The following is a 20,582-nucleotide window of genomic DNA, read 5'->3' as shown; positions in this document are numbered from 1 at the left end:
TCCCGGCGCTCTCTCTCTCTGCCGTCTGTGGAACTATGTCCCGGTGCTCTCTCTCTCTGCCGTCTGTGGAGTAATTGGGCAGTCATATATAATTACTGTGTAACGTTTCTCCCCTAACTGTTTTATAGCTGAGAGAAGCATTTTATGTGTGTGTGCCTGTGTGTGTGTGTGTATTTTATGTGACTCTCTTCTCACCGGCGGTTCTCCCCTCTCAAAACAGCCCATAAATATTTCAGCGGCGTCATCAACCAAACAATAATAAAATAATAATTTGACGGCTGATTAAACAGCTAAACTTAGACTTTTTAATGTGTATTTAAATGTGTATTTGCATAAACATGCTTGGTAAACTCCTCTTTAGAGGACAGCGATGCCTCGTAGCGCACACACACACACACACACACACACACACACACACACACACACACACACACACACACACACACGTTGCAGCAGACTTCTGAAGCTTAATAAAAGCTTAATTATGTACACACCTCAGCCAAGAATATCACAGGAAGGATTCACTCACACACACACTTTGGTTGGGGATGCGCTACATTGAGATTTGGTCTGTAAATACATTAATAAAACCAGGTGATTATGACATATGGGTTTTTAGCTTCCTGGTTTACCATATTAAATTCAACTTAGTTGAAGGAAGTCACCCTGTGTGACTGCACAGATTGAGGAGTATAAAACAGACAGTATCATATGTACAAGCAGGTATAGCTTCTGTTCCAAATGGCACCCTATACCATACAGTCCTATGAGCCCTGGTCAAAAGTAGTCCACTACATAGGGAATAGGGTGCCATTTGGGATGCAGTTAAGACACTATATAAGCATCAGATCGATAGAGAATAGATGAAGACCTACTGTATAATGGGAGGTAGAAGTTGTCAGGAATGAGGATCTTCTTACACCAGGCCTCTAATATTCCCTGCATTAAAACACAAACAAATCCCTGACCACAACACACACACAGCCAGCATACACACACACACACGTGTGCATGTTTGCACAAAACATGCACAAATATACACACAGGCATAACACAAACTGGACAACACACACACACAACCTCCCCCCGAAATACACACACACACCAGTATAGACTGCTGTCAGAGCTTGATAAAGCCCTGTCAGCGTTCCCCTGTCTTGGGGAGGGGGGAGTTTGAAGTCTGTCTTTAACAAGTTGTGAGTCAGACACTAAGATAATGAATCGATGAGGATGCCTTTTGACTCGCAGATGGACAAACGCAGGGCACGATATTTGCAGCGTTCCCAAATCATTCATACACCTAAAGCTACTGTAACTGTTTCTTACAATAAGGGCCACGACGACTGGATGTGATTTCAAACAATTCTGGTGGTCCAGAGACCGTTTCTCAATGGGATCATTCTCTAGCGTTCTTTGGTCCTAACCATCCTCTAACATCTCCCACCTACTGTATGCCATGTCTCCACCATACCACAACCATCTCTATGGCTCATTATGTAATACAATATACTGTCCATTTATATGGACATTCATTTTGTGAAGTCAGCATACAAACCAATACGCTATAACACATGCAATACAGAAAACACTAGAAACTTCATTCCCCCAGTCTCTGTGGCCTGCTGTCTGGCCATGTACTGAACCTACATCTGTCCTATGTCCCACTGTTCATCACCACAACTCTCCTCTCTGTTCCCAGACTGAGTGCTACGACCACTAACTCTCCTCTCTGTTCCCAGACTGTGAGTGCTACGGCCACTAACTCTCCTCTCTGTTCCCAGACTGAGTGCTACGACCACTAACTCTCCTCTCTGTTCCCAGACTGAGTGCTACGACCACTAACTCTCCTCTCTGTTCCCAGACTGAGTGCTACGACCACTAACTCTCCTCTCTGTTCCCAGACTGAGTGCTACGGCCACTAACTCTCCTCTCTGTTCCCAGACTGAGTGCTACGACCACTAACTCTCCTCTCTGTTCCCAGACTGAGTGCTACGACCACTAACTCTCCTCTCTGTTCCCAGACTGAGTGCTACGGCCACTAACTCTCCTCTCTGTTCCCAGACTGAGTGCTACGACCACTAACTCTCCTCTCTGTTCCCAGACTGAGTGCTACGAGACACTAACTCTCCTCTCTGTTCCCAGACTGAGTGCTACGGCCACTAACTCTCCTCTCTGTTCCCAGACTGAGTGCTACGACCACTAACTCTCCTCTCTGTTCCCAGACTGTGAGTGCTACGACCACTAACTCTCCTCTCTGTTCCCAGACTGAGTGCTACGACCACTAACTCCCCTCTCTGTTCCCAGACTGAGTGCTGCTAACTCTCCTCTCTGTTCCCAGACTGTGAGTGCTACGCCACTAACTCTCCTCTCTGTTCCCAGACTGTGAGTGCTACGACCACTAACTCTCCTCTCTGTTCCCAGACTGAGTGCTACGACCACTAACTCCCCTCTCTGTTCCCAGACTGAGTGCTACGACCACTAACTCTCCTCTCTGTTCCCAGACTGAGTGCTACGACCACTAACTCTCCTCTCTGTTCCCAGACTGTGAGTGCTACGGCCACTAACTCTCCTCTCTGTTCCCAGACTGAGTGCTACGACCACTAACTCTCCTCTCTGTTCCCAGACTGAGTGCTACGACCACTAACTCTCCTCTCTGTTCCCAGACTGAGTGCTACGGCCACTAACTCTCCTCTCTGTTCCCAGACTGAGTGCTACGGCCACTAACTCTCATCTCTGTTCCCAGACTGAGTGCTACGACCACTAACTCTCCTCTCTGTTCCCAGACTGTGAGTGCTACGGCCACTCTAACCGCTGCAGCTACATAGACTACCTGAACATCGTGACGTGCGTCAGCTGCAAGCACAATACCAGAGGACAGAACTGCCAGCACTGCAGACTGGGCTACTTCAGAAACGCGTCCGCCGAACTCGACGACGAGGGTGTCTGCATCGGTCAGTCACAATGTGTGTGTGTGTATTGCAGAATAATCATTAGGCATTGTGTGTTACACAAACAGTATGAAATGTTGATCCACCAAGACGTCATTGATCAGAAATACAGTTTAGAGATCAGCATCTCCAAACAAACTGCCAGAAAAAACTGCTAAACAGAGACAGTAAAAACACTGACTCACTGAGATCAGACTATTAATCCTCCTGGATTCTCTGTGAAGCTGAATGTAGACCAGACTATTAATCCTCCTGGATTCTCTGTGGAGCTGAATGTAGATCAGACTATTAATCCTCCTGGATTCTCTGTGGAGCTGAATGTAGATCAGACTATTAATCCTCCTGGATTCTCTGTGGAGCTGAATGTAGACCAGACTATTAATCCTCCTGGATTCTCTGTGGAGCTGAATGTAGATCAGACTATTAATCCTCCTGGATTCTCTGTGGAGCTGAATGTAGATCAGACTATTAATCCTCCTGGATTCTCTGTGGAGCTGAATGTAGACCAGACTATTAATCCTCCTGGATTCTCTGTGGAGCTGAATGTAGATCAGACTATTAATCCTCCTGGATTCTCTGTGGAGCTGAATGTAGACCAGACTATTAATCCTCCTGGATTCTCTGTGGAGCTGAATGTAGATCAGACTATTAATCCTCCTGGATTCTCTGTGGAGCTGAATGTAGATCAGACTATTAATCCTCCTGGATTCTCTGTGGAGCTGAATGTAGACCAGACTATTAATCCTCCTGGATTCTCTGTGGAGCTGAATGTAGATCAGACTATTAATCCTCCTGGATTCTCTGTGGAGCTGAATGTAGATCAGACTATTAATCCTCCTGGATTCTCTGTGGAGCTGAATGTAGATCAGACTATTAATCCTCCTGGATTCTCTGTCGAGCTGACTAGTGTTGATGTAGTCCATCTGCAGGTGAGAGGTGGGGGGCTGGAGGAGGGTAGCAGGAGGGTGGGAAGAAGGTAGGAGGAGAGCTGGAGGAGGGTAGAAGGGGGGCACAAGGAGAGTTGGGAGGATAACCCTGTCACAGTGGGGGCAGGTCCAGGCGTTGGAGTCAGCACAAATGAGGGCCCCATTAGCTCACCTGCCAGGCTACTGGCACACAGAGACTGGCATTGAATCAATACAGGAGAGAGAGTTTTACACATGCACACAAACACCAAATTAACTTAATTTAAAAATAAATACATTTTCTAACATGCCTGCCTCCATCCCCCTCTCCCCAGAGTGTAACTGTAACCAGATGGGTTCTGTCCATGACCGGTGTAATGGAACAGGCTTCTGCCAGTGTAAAGACGGCGCTACGGGGCCCAAGTGTGATGACTGTTTCCTTGGGTACTACTGGAGACAAGGCTGTTACTGTGAGTATACAGGGGGAGATATGCACTTGGCTGTGTGTGTGTGGGGGGTGTAGATATGTGTGGGGGGGGAAGATAGTGTGTGTATGTATGTGGGGTTGTGTGTGTCACACCTTAACCCTCCATCCCCCTATCATATCCCATAGAGTCAGGGCCAGTCTCAAACACATACAGCCCCTCCTTTTCTCTCTGAGGCTGGCTTTGGAATCCCTCCTTACTGCAGTTTGTTAGTTAGCCAATTGGGTCAATCAGTAGAGCACAGTGGATCCCATATTAGATTAAGGTGAGAGAGTAAAAAGGTTTTCGGTGGTATAAACATGCATGATACACAGAGAGCTCCAGAACATAAAAGCTTTGAGCATACTTTTGTCATCATGCCCTACAAATCTTCACAGGTCTTTACGTCAAACACCCGCACATGCACACACATGATGCATGCACACACACACACTCTCTCTCTTGTAAACACACACTGTGTTTTAGGCCAAATATCTTGTACAGTATAAAAACTACCAGCATGTTATTTCCCACCCCGTTTACAGCCTTTTCATTCAGCCTATGATTTACAGACAACTAAGAAATGTATAGGAGACTTCTGAACAAAAGAGACATTACTCTGATTCAGAGAAAGTGCCTGCTCCAAAAGAACAGGGAAAAAGATGTCAGAAAAGAGAAGGCAGGTGAAATTCGTTGCTGAGCTTGAGGCTAGGATAATTCATATTTTCTTCTCCCCCCCCCCTCTATCGATATACTTTCATTGCTCCCTTCATCTCTCTTCCCCATCTTGTTATTTCTGTGGCAATACTCCTCTTCTCATCTTCCCCGATCTCTCTCCTATTTTACTCCTCTTCTCATCTTCCCCCGATCTCTCTCTCCTATTTTACTCCCCTTCTCCCGATCACTCTCTCCTATTTTACTCCTCTTCTCATATTCCCCCGATCTCTCTCTCCTATTTTACTCCCCTTCTCATCTTCCCCCGATCTCTCTCTCCTATTTTACTCCTCTTCTCATCTTCCCCTGATCTCTCTCTCCTATTTTACTCCCCTTCCCCCGATCTCTCTCTCCTATTTTACTCCTCTCTTTATTCTCTTTGCTCTTTACTCCCCCATCCTCCTTTTATCTTTCATGGAACCTTGTTGTTTTGCCACTATATCTCCCTCTCTTTCCTGTTTCCCTTCAATCACCTTCCTCAACCTCCTCTCGCTTTCATCCTCTGCTCTCCCTCATCCACACCTTCTCTACCTCCATCCTCACCATCTCAATCACCTCTCTCTCCCCCTCTCTCTCACAGCCAACGTGTGTGACGAAGAACTGCTCCTATGTCAGAACGGCGGGACGTGCTCCCAGAACCAGAAGTGTATCTGTCCCCCAGAGTTTAAGGGCGTGCTGTGTCAACAGTCACGCTGCGAGGGGGACAAGGCCTGCAACACGGCCTGCACCCCCCACCTCCTCGCCCCCCTACTGCTCTGTGTCCTGCTACCCCACCTTCTGGCCACTTTAACTGCACACTGAGTCACCTGCTGCCCCCTCAAACACAGGGGGAACTGTTGTGTGTGTGGATCCTTAGAGGAGGTTAGGTTGGGAAAGGTCTGTAAATACACACCCACCCACACACACACACACCTCACTGACTCGGGGAACGTGTGAGAGTAAAACAAGAGAATGACTTCAGAGAGAACAGAGGAAGGTGGAGGAAAATCATACAACCAAACCCCCCGTCTCTCTCCCTTTAATCTTGAGCTGGAGGAATCTCGATCTCATACCAAAAAGCATAATTATTATTAAACGAGCAAACGACTGTTCGTTTAACACTTTAAATCACTACTGTTCACTATGAAGAAAAGGGAGGAATTGCTGATGTAACACAAGTACATTTCCTTTGTCTTAATTCATTGAATTAATGTGCCCCTCTTCGAGACCCTGCACTTACTGCTCCAGACAGACAGACGGGGAGTGTGTTTGGCTAGACTTGGGGAGGGCTTGGCTGGGAGCGGATTTGCTGCTGAGGTCGATGTAGAATATACTGTAAACCAGGTTTCACATCTTCGACTCAAAATTACAGACTTGTTTTCACCTTTGACATTTTTTTTATTTCATCTTCTTCAGTTGTTATTGTATGTTATGTGCCCACCGACAGACGCTGAGATTATACATTATTATTACAATATCCAGAGGGTTATCCATATTAAGATTTTAGTCACTATAAATGGTTGTTATAGGAATGAGTCGCCACAGTTTAGCAAGATTTTATCTTCACACAGAATTCAGGAGTAAAACAGAATTTAAACTTATCAACAGTCTGAAAGAGAGAAAAAGAAAAGTATCAATATAATGACATTATTTGAATAGTTTTTGTAGAGATTATTTTTGTTTGAAGTTATAATAAAGTAACTATTCCAGATGACATTTTATTACACTGTAAACTTCACAGTAAATGTGTGTTATTTGTTTTTACTTGTACATTCTTTCAAGAGAACAAATGTGTCACGACCAAAACGGTCAGTTATCTACTCCAGTGGAAGTGTCGAGGTTGCAGAGAAGTACAAAAAGATGACCTCATTTATTGGTAGCGGAGTGGGGTAAGTTGAGCCACCCCTTACTTCTAGGAAACCGTACACAAAATGAATCATGTGACCAAATATCTAGCAAGAGGCCATCATTTCATAAAAGTCTGAAGAAAAAATCCACATGGAAAAAGTGGTAAGTAAGTTAGGTAAAATAAAAAATAGATCGTCTCAAAGTCAGATGAATGTGTTTCATGATGCTTGTGTCTAAACCAAAGTAGATAGTTTTACGATTGTTTTGTACATCAGTTGGGTTCTCTTCAAGCTACAAAATGAGGTGCTAAACTTAGCATGAAAGTGCATCCTTGTAGCTGTGTGGGCGAATACAGTCAGAATGTTTGCCTCGGGGTAAGTTGAGCCAATGGCCACCATTGATTACATTTGGTCAGTGTTTGGGATGCACCGATATGACATTTTTGGCCGATACCGATATCCGATATTTTCCTTGCCAAAGAACTTGACACAGATAACCAATTTAAAACATGAGTCATTGTAGTAGTTAAATAGTTGAAACAAACACCAAAAAGTTATTTGGTTGGCATTTACATATGTCCCCATTACCAGTAAAACATAAACAAAACCTATTTCTTTCACTTACTTGCTGTGCTGTTTCGTTGTTCATTTGCTCAGTCGTTTCATTCACAACCAAGATTATCATATTTTTGGTGGCATCATTACATCATGTACCTACGTCATATAGGTATATGCACATCAGCTTTGACATCGGTTTTGCACATCGGCGTTAAATTAATACCGTCCGATTCAGAAATGCTCACCGATATGTTGTGTATCCCTAATGAGTTTTATGCATAGTAGTTTTGCAATGTGTCATGCATATTAACTTATTGTTACAGTGCATCAGGCCCTCTGTATGCAAAAGTAAAACAAGCAGGGGTTTAGCCACCCTTGAGGTTCTTGAGAGAGCAGCCAATTTAGTGACATAAGAGAATAAGTCCCCTTGAGCAGCAGCAAGGGATGACAAAAGACGGAATGACACTGAAGAGGCACAATGACTAAAAAGAAAACTAACATGTGAAGGAGAGGATAGAGTAGCAGAGGCACACGAGGTCTTATCTGATGACATGGAGTCTGAGCTTGATGAACATGTCAATCATTTCAGACTGATTTCATGGGCTTAGTAGCCTCAAAATGCAGAGACCTTGCACACTGAAACAACATACTTGTCCCAGACAACTGGTCAAGAAATTGAACGGTAAGTGATTTTGAACAGAGATCTATATCTGAATGTAGCCCTACATTTAAGATATGATATAGCACACCTGCATTCCATGAATTAAACTTTGACCTACCAGCACCATGCCCCGATGTCACAGGACATCACACACTTACCCCAGAGGTGGATCCATGCTAAACTTACCCCATACCCGGGGTAAGTTGTGCCAATAGACCAATGTTTAGACAACAGTTTATGTTTACATGAATTCTGATTATTTCCAGGGATACACAACATCCTGAAATACACTACATGACCAAAAGTATGTGGATACCTGGTCGTTGAACATCTCATTCTAAAACCATGGGCATTAATATGGAGTTGGTCCCCCCTTTGCTGCTATAACATCCTCCACTCTTCCTGGGAAGGCTTTCCACGAGATGTTGGAACATTACTGCAGGTGAAAAAATGATGACTGTTTGATTTACAAGTATCTAGAATGACCTCCCAGACATATTCAGACAGAAAACACAAGGCTAATGAATAAGACGTGTAAGCAGAATAAAGGCTGAGCTCAGGTGAATGGACAGAGCTGGATAAACAGAGTTAACCACTGGACATGTAAAAACACAACGGAAGAGAGAGTGTACAGACTGGGTCAATAACCACTAGAAATGTAAAAACACAACGGAAGCAGAATCCATAAGAGAGAGTGTACAGACTGGGTCAATAACCACTGGACATGTAAAAACACAACAGAAGCAGAATCCATAAGAGTGTGTACAGACTGGGTCAATAACCACTAGAAATGTAAAAACACAACAGAAGCAGAATCCATTAGAGAGAGTGTACAGACTGGGTCAATAACCACTAGAAATGTAAAAACACAACAGAAGCAGAATCCATTAGAGAGAGTGTACAGACTGGGTCAATAACCACTAGAAATGTAAAAACACAACAGAAGCAGAATCCATTAGAGAGAGTGTACAGACTGGGTCAATAACCACTAGAAATGTAAAAACACAACAGAAGCAGAATCCATAAGAGTGTGTACAGACTGGGTCAATAACCACTGGACATGTAAAAACACAACGGAAGCAGAATCCATAAGAGAGAGTGTACAGACTGGGTCAATAACCACTAGAAATGTAAAAACACAACAGAAGCAGAATCCATTAGAGAGAGTGTACAGACTGGGTCAATAACCACTAGAAAAACACAACGTAAAAACACAACGGACATGTAAAAACACAACAGAAGCAGAATCCATAAGAGAGAGTGTACAGACTGGGTCAATAACCACTGGACATGTAAAAACACAACAGAAGCAGAATCCATAAGAGTGTGTACAGACTGGGTCAATAACCACTAGAAATGTAAAAACACAACAGAAGCAGAATCCATAAGAGTGTGTACAGACTGGGTCAATAACCACTAGAAATGTAAAAACACAGAAGCAGAAAATGTAAAAGAATCCATGGTTGTACTAATCAAGTATTATTAAAAAAAGCACTTATACTGGGAAAGTATATATGCAATAAATGTATTCTTTTTTGGATGAGCACTATGGCGCCGCCACCAATATAATCTAAACTGAAGCAGATGTGGGCGTTAACAAGCAAGAATTGAGACAAAATATTGGTGGCTCAAAGCCAAGGGGAGTTAATTATCTACATAGAGAAGAGTGACTGTTATTTGAAGTTGGAAACCTACAAAGCCTGAGGTCTGTAAGGTCTGTAACAAGAAAAGTCAGTTGTTCCACGGAATTCCTCGGCTCTGTTACTTTGTAATAAAGTCTATTTCAATTTACAACTTCCGGTATCTGAGAAATATTTGATTCAATATTTCCACAAACTTCCATTCAGCCACAAGAGCATTAGTGAGGTCAGGCACTGATGTTAGGCAATTGGACCTGGCTCGCAGTCGACATTCCATTTCATCTCAACGGTATATGATGGGGTTGAAGTCAGGGCTGTGCGCAGGCCAGTCATGTTCTTACACACCGATCAGAAATAGGAAAGGTTCTTCCCCAAACTGTTTCAATAGTCAGAAGCACAGAATTTGTAGAATGTTATTGTGTGCTGTAGCATTACAATTTCCCTTCACTGGAACTAACCCAAACCATGACAAAAAGCACCAGACCATTATTCCTCTTACAAACTTTACAGTTGGCACTATGCAGTCGGCGGGTAGCGTTCTCCGGCATCTGCCAAACCCAGATATGTCCATTGCACTGCCAGATGGTGAAGCGCGTTCATCACTCCAGAGAACGCGTTTTCACTGCTCCAGAGTCCAATGGCGGTGAGCTTTACACCACTCCAGCCGACGCTTGGCATTGCGCATGGCTTGTTTGCAGCTGCTCGGCCATGGAAACCCATTTCATGAAGCTCCCAACGAACAGTTCTTGTGCTGACATTGCTTCCAGAGGCAGTTTGGAACTCAGTAATGACTGTTGCAATCGAGGACAGAAGATGTTTTATACGCTTCAGCACTAGGCGGTCCCATTCTGTGCGCTTGTGTGGCTTCCACGTCGAGGCCGTTGTTGCTCCTAGACTACACATTTCCACTTTACAATCACAGCACTTCCAGTTTCCCAGGGTAGCTCCAGCAGGGCAGAAATTTGACGAAATGACTTGTTGGAAAGATGGCATCCTGTGACGGTGCCATGTTGAAAGTCACTGAGCTTTTCATGATTGCATGGATGTGTGCTGGAATTTATACACCTGCCAGCAACAGGTGGCTGAAAAATCAGAATCCACTAAAGGGTGTCCACATACTTCTGTGTATATATAGTGTATATGTAGATATCGTTGTTAGAAAGAATACTACATTTCCCTTGACGTAGTGATGCTGAATGTAAAAAAATGGCTCAACATACTCCTCTCACCTATGTAATTTCATTCAGGTCAGACATGTTTTATGCAAACAGAAAAGGAGCGGACATGATTGACACCAACACATCCAGCTCAGTTCCATTGGGAATTAGGAAGAACTGAAATTAAACCAAAAATGGCACCATAATGTCCTAACAAACATTTAAATACCTGTAAGGTTCTGAGAACAAAATAACAGTAATAGGTCAAAATATAACAGTCTCCGCATAGACTTACTAGAATAGGAAAAGACGTCTGAAAAACTGTTTATGTTTCTCCCACTAAGAGAGCGTCATTGGCGTGGAAACCCAGGGTTTAAAGGATCATCCTAATGACACTAGGTACTGTGTGGCATCCTTTATTTGGAGTAGAATTTTATTAAAAAAAATAAACACTTCATTGAGAAAGTAGTTCCCTGTGTTAGTGGAGTCGGTGACATTGGATGTAAACAAGAGAACTGCAGGTGAAATGCACTCACGCCTCAACAGGATGAACACATTTAGACAAAAGCACCACGAACACCTGGGAGGAATGCAAAAACAACAACAAAGTGGGTGGCGAGTGTCAGCATAAGACAGAAAAGACATTCAGGCGGTGGTAAAATAAAATCCTGTTCTAGTCTGTCTGTAAGGCATCTCTATTCTGGGCTCCGCTTCAGAAGAAGTCTGTATTGTTAACATGAAGGGCAGTGGGATAAATTGAGACGTGTGGGGGAGATCCTCTGGGAGATGGGGCACAGATCAGAGACCAGCGTGGGAGTTGTCCTGGCTGAACCGCACTGATCTAGGACCAGATTCCCCTACCACAGTCCTACACTCAAGCATTAGGAGAATGGAAACTATGGCCTTAGAGGAAAGTTGTACCTATGCCGATCAGAACTGGTGAAAGGATTGTGGTATGATGAGAGTTGTGTGTGTGTGTGTGTGTGTGTGTGACAGACACACACAAGGCCCAACTAATAGTGTTAGTGTACCATCTACCTGTGTAAAGTGAAAGATGTCTATAACAAAATGCACATTTTTATTTGACCACTATTTTAGCAGTGGTTCAGAAAAACAAAGCATACAATGTTGACCATGGTCAATTTAGTTTCCCTAACACTTTACAGATATGGAATCAGCTGATTGATTTGGTGAACAATAATATACAAGGCCATATTCAGTACGAAAATGTTCTCGAAAGATGCAGATAGATTCCACAAGTAGAGCCGACGCAACTCCTTATTCTGCATGTCAGAGATGCGTTTGTTCTACATAGCATGTTTCTTTCCGAACGTTCCAAAATAATGAGTCCTGTTGAACAAGCACCAATTGCAAACAAATAAAATAATTTTGCAGATTAAAATTAAATGTAAACAATTGTTCAATTTCAAATAAGATGATTCATTTATCAACTTAAAAAATATCTACATACTTGATTTGGTTTAAACTGGCACTGTGGTTCTTTTGGGGCATAGGTCTTAGAAAAACTATTTCTCCCAGAAACTATATTGCATTGAAATGAAGAATGATTTGAACAATTACCTTCTAAACACTGGACAGTATCGTGACAGGTGACACGCAGAAGGAATAAAGCCATGTATACTTCACTGCAGTTGCTGAGAGTCACAGGAAGTCTTTGGTTCCAACATTTGAGGAGGGAGCTGGCCTGAAGTCCAACAGCGGGGAGTAATACATATAACCTTGTCTCTGTCGACAAGAAAGGTAACCGAAAATGAGTTTTGTTGATAGAGTTGTGTGTGTGTGTGAAAACAAGCTTGTGTAAATGCACAGTGTGATACAACAAATAAAAGTGCATCCAGTACCGTACAGACAAACCAGCAGAAGAAAGTGACCAGATATGTCAAAGCTTCCCCGGGGCATAAAATGTCATTTAACTACTGTACAACAGGTCTCCCTATTTAGAAATACAACATCTGTCCCACATTCTCAGCTACAGCGCTCACTTAGACTACGTATGGGTCCATGTTACGAATTCTATAAAGATGCTTAATGTAACAATCAGGCCCATTCCAATCACAAAATGTAACCTTAATTGCCTCAGTTAATCAGCATCCTGGTGCTAAACAAGGACGACACTTTAAAAGCAAAATAAAACTAAAATAATTGCCTATAGTCAAATAACTATGGCTGACGAGATATACTTTTGCACTTAATATATGCTATAAGCGGAAATAGTGTGTACTTAAAATTGTAATGTAACAGCCATTCTGTTAAGTGGGCTATACTACTAATAAATAACCAGGTATCAAACATTGAGTACCAGCGACATTAGTCTTTGCGCTTTTATGAAGTCCAGAACATTTCTATACAAATGCAGAGCACGTAAGAAAATGAGATTAGGAAATTATAAAATTGTGAACCAAAAAAAGAAAATGAATAAAAGTCACAGGCACAGTGCATTACCCTGGTTACATCTCTCAGTAATGAACTGGAAACACACACGTACCAGTGTTATAGTACAAGTGCCCTTTCAAAAGGCCCCGCCCCCACTGTCCAAACAAAGGGCAGTATTTTACAGAGGCCAGTGGCCAACCCACATACTCCAGCCATAACAGTCATTAAACAGCTTATTACAAAAACAATTACATTTATTACAGAAATAAAATTAACTGACTTGTAAATGATACAACAGCATCATATTACTGCTTGAGATGGTGAACTGTGATGTTTTCGACTGACTGTTCGACAACCAAACTACTCTGCGTAATCTCTTGCCCTTCTACTCTCGTTCCCATTCCCTGAATTTATCAGAAAGCACACCAATAAAAACAAACCAAGTCAGTGGTCAGTCCTCTCTCTCCCCCTCTTGGAGTGGGTGGTAGGGATCCATCGGGGGTCTGGGTCTCGTTTCCGGGGGTGAGTGTGTGTGTGGCGGTTGAAGGCTGTAGCACTGTAGCGATCATAGTCTCTCTGACTGGGGTCCCTCGGTGGTCTGTTGACTCCATCTCCTGGGTATGGCGCGGTAATTGGTGAACGGTGTTGCTCTCTGTCCCTCTCCCTGACAGCCCATCTCTGGTTTTGGTACCCAGTTGGGTGACGCTGTTCTGGGCTGTTGCATCCTCGTGGATCCCTCTCAGCTCGTGGGTCTCTTCTGATCTCGGCTTGTGGGAGCCTGATTCTTTCAGCTCGCAGATTCCAGTCTGGTCTATGCTGGGGTGTCTGGACTACCAGACGGGGGTCTCTGGGCCTGTCAGCGTCCTGGGGAGGGGATGCCGACCAGGGCTGCTGAGGGGAGTCCCTGCCCTGGGCGAACAGGGCTGGCTCAGAAGAGCGGCGTAGCTGGAAGGGAGCAGGCCTGGGGGGATCGGCGGTGGGATAGGGGGCAGCAGAGGGAGGGCCTGGTTCTCTGAGGGGGTAAGACGAGCTCCTGGTCAGCTCCTTTTTGAAGATCTTCCTGGCGTCCGTCTTGAAGTTCATCTCATTCGTTGATATAATGACGTCTCGTGTCGCGGCATCCTTGATGAGCGCACCCCAGTCTTGGTTTTCCTAGGACAGACACACAATCAACACGAGGCTGGAAAAGGAAATGCAACCAGACACAGGCCTCCATACAGATACAGGAGGTGGAGCCAATTACCTGGAGTGTCCGTAGATGGCCCAGAATGAACAGGCTAAACTTGGCCCGGGTGATGGTCACATTCAACCTCTGGCGATTCCCCAGGAATCTGGGGGGGGTCCACCATAGATCAGAAACTATACCCATACCCCAGGTAAGCACAGTACTCGTAGTATGAATACTACTTTACGTAAAGCGTTACATAAATCCAATTTGTTATATCATTACCAAGTATACGGCCTGGTCACATGACCTTACCAGGAAAGCTTGTACACTCACCCGATGCCGCCCTGCTCGTGGCTCGCCCTGACGCAGGAGACAATGACACAGTCCATCTCTCGGCCCTGGAAGCCTTCCACAGTGTCAACGTCCACCCTGGAATACAATTTTTCTTTTGGTCTTTCTAGAGTCCCTTCACACTGCTAGCGGGGAACAACTACAGCAGAAAGGAAGCCATTTCTTTTGGCTCTAATGATTCTGCAAGCTAAGACTACTGAAATGGCTTCCTTTTCTGGCAAATGGTTTCTTTTTACACCAGCAGTGCGAACGGACCCTGGCAATCTACTAACCCCAATGAGAATGCGCATTTATGGTGCAGCACCTGACTCACGTGAGGTTCTTGTTGTCCACCTTGGCCATCTCGCGGTTGATGCGGTCCTTCTGGGCATTGTACGGCGTGATGACCCCCACCTTGACCTGCTGCTTCTCAGCCATCAGCCTCAGCAGGAACACTACCAGCTGCACCTCTTTCAGGTTGCTGAACGACCTGGTGACCAGCCAGACGGCAATCAAACAGTCATTCAACATGTATTAAGTCACAAGCACTTTTTCGCAATGTCATTAAAGGGATTGTTCAGCAAGAGGTTGGGAATTGGACCAAAAATGGTTGTTAACAATTGTTGGCCGTGGCTAGTTTAACAAAATCAAAGTGTGGATCGCAGTAACTCCCTGTTCCTAGACCAGGGGTATTCAACTCTGACCCTACGAGGTCCAGAGCCTGCTGCTTTTCTGTTCTACCTGAGAATGACTTGCACCCACCTGGTACGCCAGGTCTAAATATGTCTCTGATTACAGGGGAATAATGAAAACAAGCAGTGGAACTGGCTTCAAGGTCCAGAGTTGAGTGTGAAGGCCCTAGATCAAATGTGTCAAACTTATTCCATGGAGGGCGGAGTGTCTGGGTTTTCACTCCTCCTTTGTACTTGATTAATTAAGGTCACCAATTAGTTAAGGAACTCCACACACACACACACACCTGGTCGTCTAGGGCGTAATTGAAAGGAAAAACCAAACACTCTGCCCTCCATGGAATGATTTTTACGTGCCCTAGAATGTTGTGGAGATAAGAAACCAAATGTGGAAATCATGCAAAGTCACTGAACTATCCCTTTAACATGAAGCCTACAGTAGAATTAATTAAATGGGAGAAGTCATAGGAACATGATCCAGAGCATTTCTTACGCTCCCTCCTTGACCTCCTGACCGTCGGTCACGTCAAACACACGGTAGGGCAGGAGAGGCCAGCCAAAGTTCCCCCTCCTCTCTGCAGTCTCACTGAAGACAGGAACACACACACAAATTATAGCCTAGTGGTTAAAGCGTTGGGCCAGTAACCGAAAGGTTACAGACAAAGTAAAACTCTGTCCTTCTGTCACCGAACAAGGCAGTTAACCTACTGTTCCCCGGTAGGCCATCATTGTAAATAAGAATTCTTCTTAACTGACTTGCCTAGTTAAATCAAGGATAAATAAAAAAGTTTCACATGCGATGTTAAACGCTTAAAAAGGAGAATTCCCGCAATTCACACCCTCATTTCTTGTTGTGCAGTATCTGGGCACGCAAAGGACATAAAAAGATCAAAGACCCAAATACATCCTTTTAGAAACTGACATGCTCTCAGTATAGTGATGTACAGTACCAGTCAAAAGTTGACACATACTCATTCCAGGGTTTACATTTTTAAAAACTATTTTCTATAATATAGAATAATAGTGAAGACTATGAAATAACACATATGGAATGCAGTGACAAAAAAAAAAAGTGTTAAACAAACTATGAAGCCACCCTTTGCCTTGACAGCTTTGCACACTTGGAATTCTCTCAACCAGCTTCATGAAGTAATCACCTACAATCTAAATTAACAGGTGTGCCTTGTGAATTTGTAGAATCTCTTTCTTTATTGCGTTTGAGCCAATCAATTGTGCTGTGACAAGGTAGAGGTGGTATACAGAACTTTGAAAAGTTTCTTCTAGTGCAGTTGCAAAAACCATCAAGTGCTATGATGAAACCAGCTCTCATGAGGACCACTACAGGAAAGAATCTAAGTAAAATATATTTGGATTTGTTTAACGCTTTTTTTGGTTACTATATGATTCCATGTGTTAATTCATAAATTTGTCTTAACTATTAAGCTACAACGTAGAACAAAATAAAAATAAAGGAAATCCCTTGAAATTAGGATTCTGAACTTTTGACTTGTACTGTTGGTCATTCTGAACTTTCTCCGCAACATAATCAATGTTCCCTCTAAGCCGCGCCCAGTCGTACAACATCCCCACATTGCCGCGCAGCTCCCTGGGACTGCTGCGCATGAGAAATATCAGCCCACGGAAAGCAGCAGGAGATTGAACATCGACGTAACTCTAGAGTTCTCCCTGTTAACACGATCAACGTTTCCCTTTAATGTGGCAATTGTGATCAAATCAACACAATATTAAATATTATTTGTCACCACAGTGAAATGCTTACTTACAAGCCCTTCAACAATGCAGCAATACCCCCCCAAAATAATATTGTACACTACTGTTCATAAGTTGAGGTCGCTTAGAAATGTTCTTGTTTTTCAAAGGAAAGCACATTTGCTTCCATTAAAATTGATCAGAAATAAAGCGTAGACATTGTTAATGTTGTAAATGACTATAGTATCTGAAAACGGCTGGTTTTTATTGGAAAATCTACATAAGCGTACAGAGGTCCATTATCGGCAACCATCACTCCTGTGTTCCAATGGCACATTGTGTTAGCTAATCCAAGTTGATCATTTTAAAAAGGCTAATTGATCTTTAGAAAACACTTTTGCAATTATGTGAGCACAGCTGAAAACTGCTGTGCTGATATTAAAGAAGCAATAAAACTGGCCTTCTTTAGACTTGTTGAATATCTTGGAGCATCGATTGCAGGCTCAAAATGGCCAGAAACAAATTAACTTTCTTCTGAAACTCAGTCTTGTTCTGAGAAATGAAGGCTATGCCATGTGAAAAATTGCCAATAAACTGAAGATCTCGTACAACGCTGTGTACTACTCCCTTCACAGAACAGTGCAAACTAGATCGAACCAGAATAGAAAGAGTGGGAGGCCCCGTGCACAACTGAGCAAGAGGACAAGTACTTTAGAGTCTCTAGTTTGAGAAACAGACACCTCAACTGGCAGCTTTATTAATAGTACCCGCAAAACACCAGTCTCAACGTCAACAGTGAAGAGGCGACTCCGGGATGCTGGCCTAATTTTATATTATTTTAAATGGACAAAATGTGCTTTCTTTCAAAAATAAGGACATTTCTAAGTGACCCCCAACTTAACGGTAGTGTACATGTAGTTAGAGTTATTAGACTGACTATGCATTGATAAGAGAGTAGCAGCAGCTTAAAAGGACAATGCAAATAGTCTGGATAGTCATTTGATGAGATGTTCAGGAGTCTTATGGCTTGGGGGTAGAAGCTGTTAAGAAGCCTCGGACTTGGCACTCCGGTACTGCTTGCCATGCGGAAGCAGAGAAAACAGTCTGACTGGGGTGGCTGGAGTCTGACAATTTTTAGGGCCTTCCTCTGACACTGCCTGGTATAGAAGTCCTGGACGGCAGGAAGCTTGGCCCCGGTGATGTACTGCGCCATTCGCGCCACCCTATTTAGTGCCTTGCGGTCGGAGGCCGAGCAGCTGCCATACCAGGTGGCGATGCACCTGTTGAACCTTTTGGAGGATCAGAGGACCCATGCCAAATCTTTTCAGTCTCCTGATGGGGAATAGGTTGTGTCATATCCTGTTCACGACTGTCTTGGTGTGTTTTGACCATGTTAGTTTGTGACGTGGACGCCAAGGAACTTGAAGCCCTCAACCTGATCCACTACAGTCCTATCAATGAGAATGGGGGAATGCTCATGTAGGCCACAATCATCTCCTCTGTCTTGGTCACATTGAGGGAGAGGTTGTTGTCCTTGCACTACACAGTCAGGTCTCTGACCACCTTCCTATAGGCTATTTCACCACTGTTGTGTCATCGGCCAACTTGATGATTATGTGTGAGTCATGCCCTGGCAGTGCAGTCATGAGTGAACCGGGAGTACAGGAGGGGGCTGAGCACACATCCCTGGGGGGCACCGTGTTGAGGATCAGCGTGGCGGATGTGTTGTTACCTACCCTTACCACATGGGGGCAGCCCGTCAGGAAGCCCAGGATCCAGTTGCAGAGGAAGGTGTTTAGTCCAGGGTCCTTAGCTTGTTGATGAGCTTTGAAGGCACTATGGTGTTGAACGCCGAGCTGTTGTCAATGAACAGCATTCTCACGTAGGTGTTCCTTTTGCCCAGGTGGGAAAGCGCAGTGAGGAGTGCAATAGAGATTACATCATCTGTGGATCTGTTGGGGCGGTATGCAAATTGGAGTGGGTCTAGGGTTTCTGGGATAATGGTGTTGTGAGCCATGACCAGCCTTTCAAAGCACTTCATGGCTACAAACGTGAGTGCTACAGGTCCGTGGTCATTTAGGCAGGTTACCTTAGTGTTCTTGGGCACAGGGACTATGGTGGTCTGCTTGATACATGTTGGTATTACAGACTCGGACAGGGAGAGGTTGAAAATATCAGTGAAAACACTTGCCAGTTGGTCATAGCATGCTTGGAGTACACGTCCTGGTAATCTGTCTGGCCCTGCGGCCTTGTGAAAGTTGACTTGTTTAAAGGTTTTACTCACGTAGGCTGCGGAGAGCGTGATCACACAGTCGCGCGGAACAGCTCATGCTCACATGCATGTTTCAGTGTTTCTTGCCTCGAAGTGAGCATAGAAGTTAGTTAGCTCGTCTGGTAGGCTCAGGTCACTGGGCAGCTGACTTTGGGGGGGGTTGATTAGTTATGCACGCTCAAGTTCTTATTTCTTATTTCCACCAAAGTGGTAGGCATGTTGAGTAAATCAAATGATACAAAAAAATATATAATTTAATTCCAGGTTGTAAGGCAACAAAATAGAAAAAATGCCAAGGGGGGTGAATACTTTCACAAACCAACTATATGTGTACAACATTAAAGACCCACATCACTACACCATGTGTCAGTTTCAAAAATGTATTTTGCATGCCCTGATACTGCACAATGACGAAGTGAATTGCGGCTGGGGTAGGTTTCTCAAAAATGAGACAAAACTAGAAATAAAATAAAGAATGTGTCTGGAAATCTCCATATTATTAACATTAAAAAAAAGAGACTTCAGAAATAGAAACAGTCGCCATTAATAATGCAGCACTGTGCACACCACTACACTCAAATTGTGTTCAATGACAGGTGCATTAAGTTGTAATTAAATATTTGCTCACAATCTCTCCAGCTTTAGGAACATGAAAACCATAACTAGACAATTCATTTCCTACTGAATCAAGTCTGTGTGTCTTAAAGGCGTGGGCAGGGAGGGAACCTACCTGTCAGTTTTAAGGGCCTTGCAGTAGATGTGCTTGGAGGGGAACTCGCAGATTTCGGGGTGCATGCGGTACTGGTAACTAAGGAAGACCACAGGGCTGGGTGTCTTGTTCTCCTTACAGTAGCGATCCAGGTTCTTCACCAGCCGAGCCATTAGGGACTGGCCGTAATTCAACTCCTTCGCTTTCTGACAGAAGAAAAATCACATTTAAATGCAACACTTAATCTACCTAACACTAAACCTTTAAATGTACAGTACCAGTCAAAAGTTGACACCGACTCATTGGAGGATTTCTTTATTTTTACTATTTTCTACATTGTAGAATAATAGTGAAGACATCAAAACTATGAAATAACATATGGAATCGTGCAGAAACCAAAAGTTTTCATTAAAAATATATTTGGGATTCTTCAA

The 20,582-nt window shown here is 43.7% G+C and overlaps 2 protein-coding genes across 5 annotated transcripts in view; one reads left to right on the top strand and one right to left on the bottom strand.

Moving 5' to 3' along the window:
• ntng2b (netrin g2b) overlaps positions 1 to 7,107 on the top strand; it is a 126,699-nt gene extending 119,592 nt beyond the window's left edge. For 3 of the 4 annotated variants that reach the window (XM_064943260.1, XM_064943259.1, XM_064943258.1), the window contains 3 exons: positions 2,784 to 2,951; positions 4,189 to 4,323; positions 5,612 to 7,107. In XM_064943260.1, the coding sequence (XP_064799332.1) occupies positions 2,784 to 2,951; positions 4,189 to 4,323; positions 5,612 to 5,832 (524 nt within the window). In that variant the 3' untranslated portion in view covers positions 5,833 to 7,107. The remainder of the gene's footprint in view (positions 1 to 2,783; positions 2,952 to 4,188; positions 4,324 to 5,611) is intronic. The other variant, XM_064943261.1, reaches the window with a different exon arrangement.
• Positions 7,108 to 11,273: 4,166 nt separating this feature from the next.
• setx (senataxin) overlaps positions 11,274 to 20,582 on the bottom strand; it is a 60,010-nt gene continuing 50,701 nt past the window's right edge. The window contains exons 20-25 of the mRNA XM_064943257.1: positions 20,170 to 20,354; positions 15,951 to 16,043; positions 15,100 to 15,255; positions 14,769 to 14,864; positions 14,511 to 14,598; positions 11,274 to 14,419 (exon numbers count right to left, since the gene is read on the bottom strand). Coding sequence (XP_064799329.1) covers positions 13,712 to 14,419; positions 14,511 to 14,598; positions 14,769 to 14,864; positions 15,100 to 15,255; positions 15,951 to 16,043; positions 20,170 to 20,354 — 1,326 coding nt within the window. The 3' untranslated portion in view covers positions 11,274 to 13,711. The remainder of the gene's footprint in view (positions 14,420 to 14,510; positions 14,599 to 14,768; positions 14,865 to 15,099; positions 15,256 to 15,950; positions 16,044 to 20,169; positions 20,355 to 20,582) is intronic.

Source organism: Oncorhynchus masou, chromosome 28, assembly GCF_036934945.1.
Source record: "Oncorhynchus masou masou isolate Uvic2021 chromosome 28, UVic_Omas_1.1, whole genome shotgun sequence".
Classification (NCBI taxonomy): Eukaryota; Metazoa; Chordata; class Actinopteri; order Salmoniformes; family Salmonidae; genus Oncorhynchus; species Oncorhynchus masou.
The sequence above is the reverse complement of the archived record's forward strand: the minus strand, read 5'-3'. Positions and strand labels throughout refer to the sequence as shown.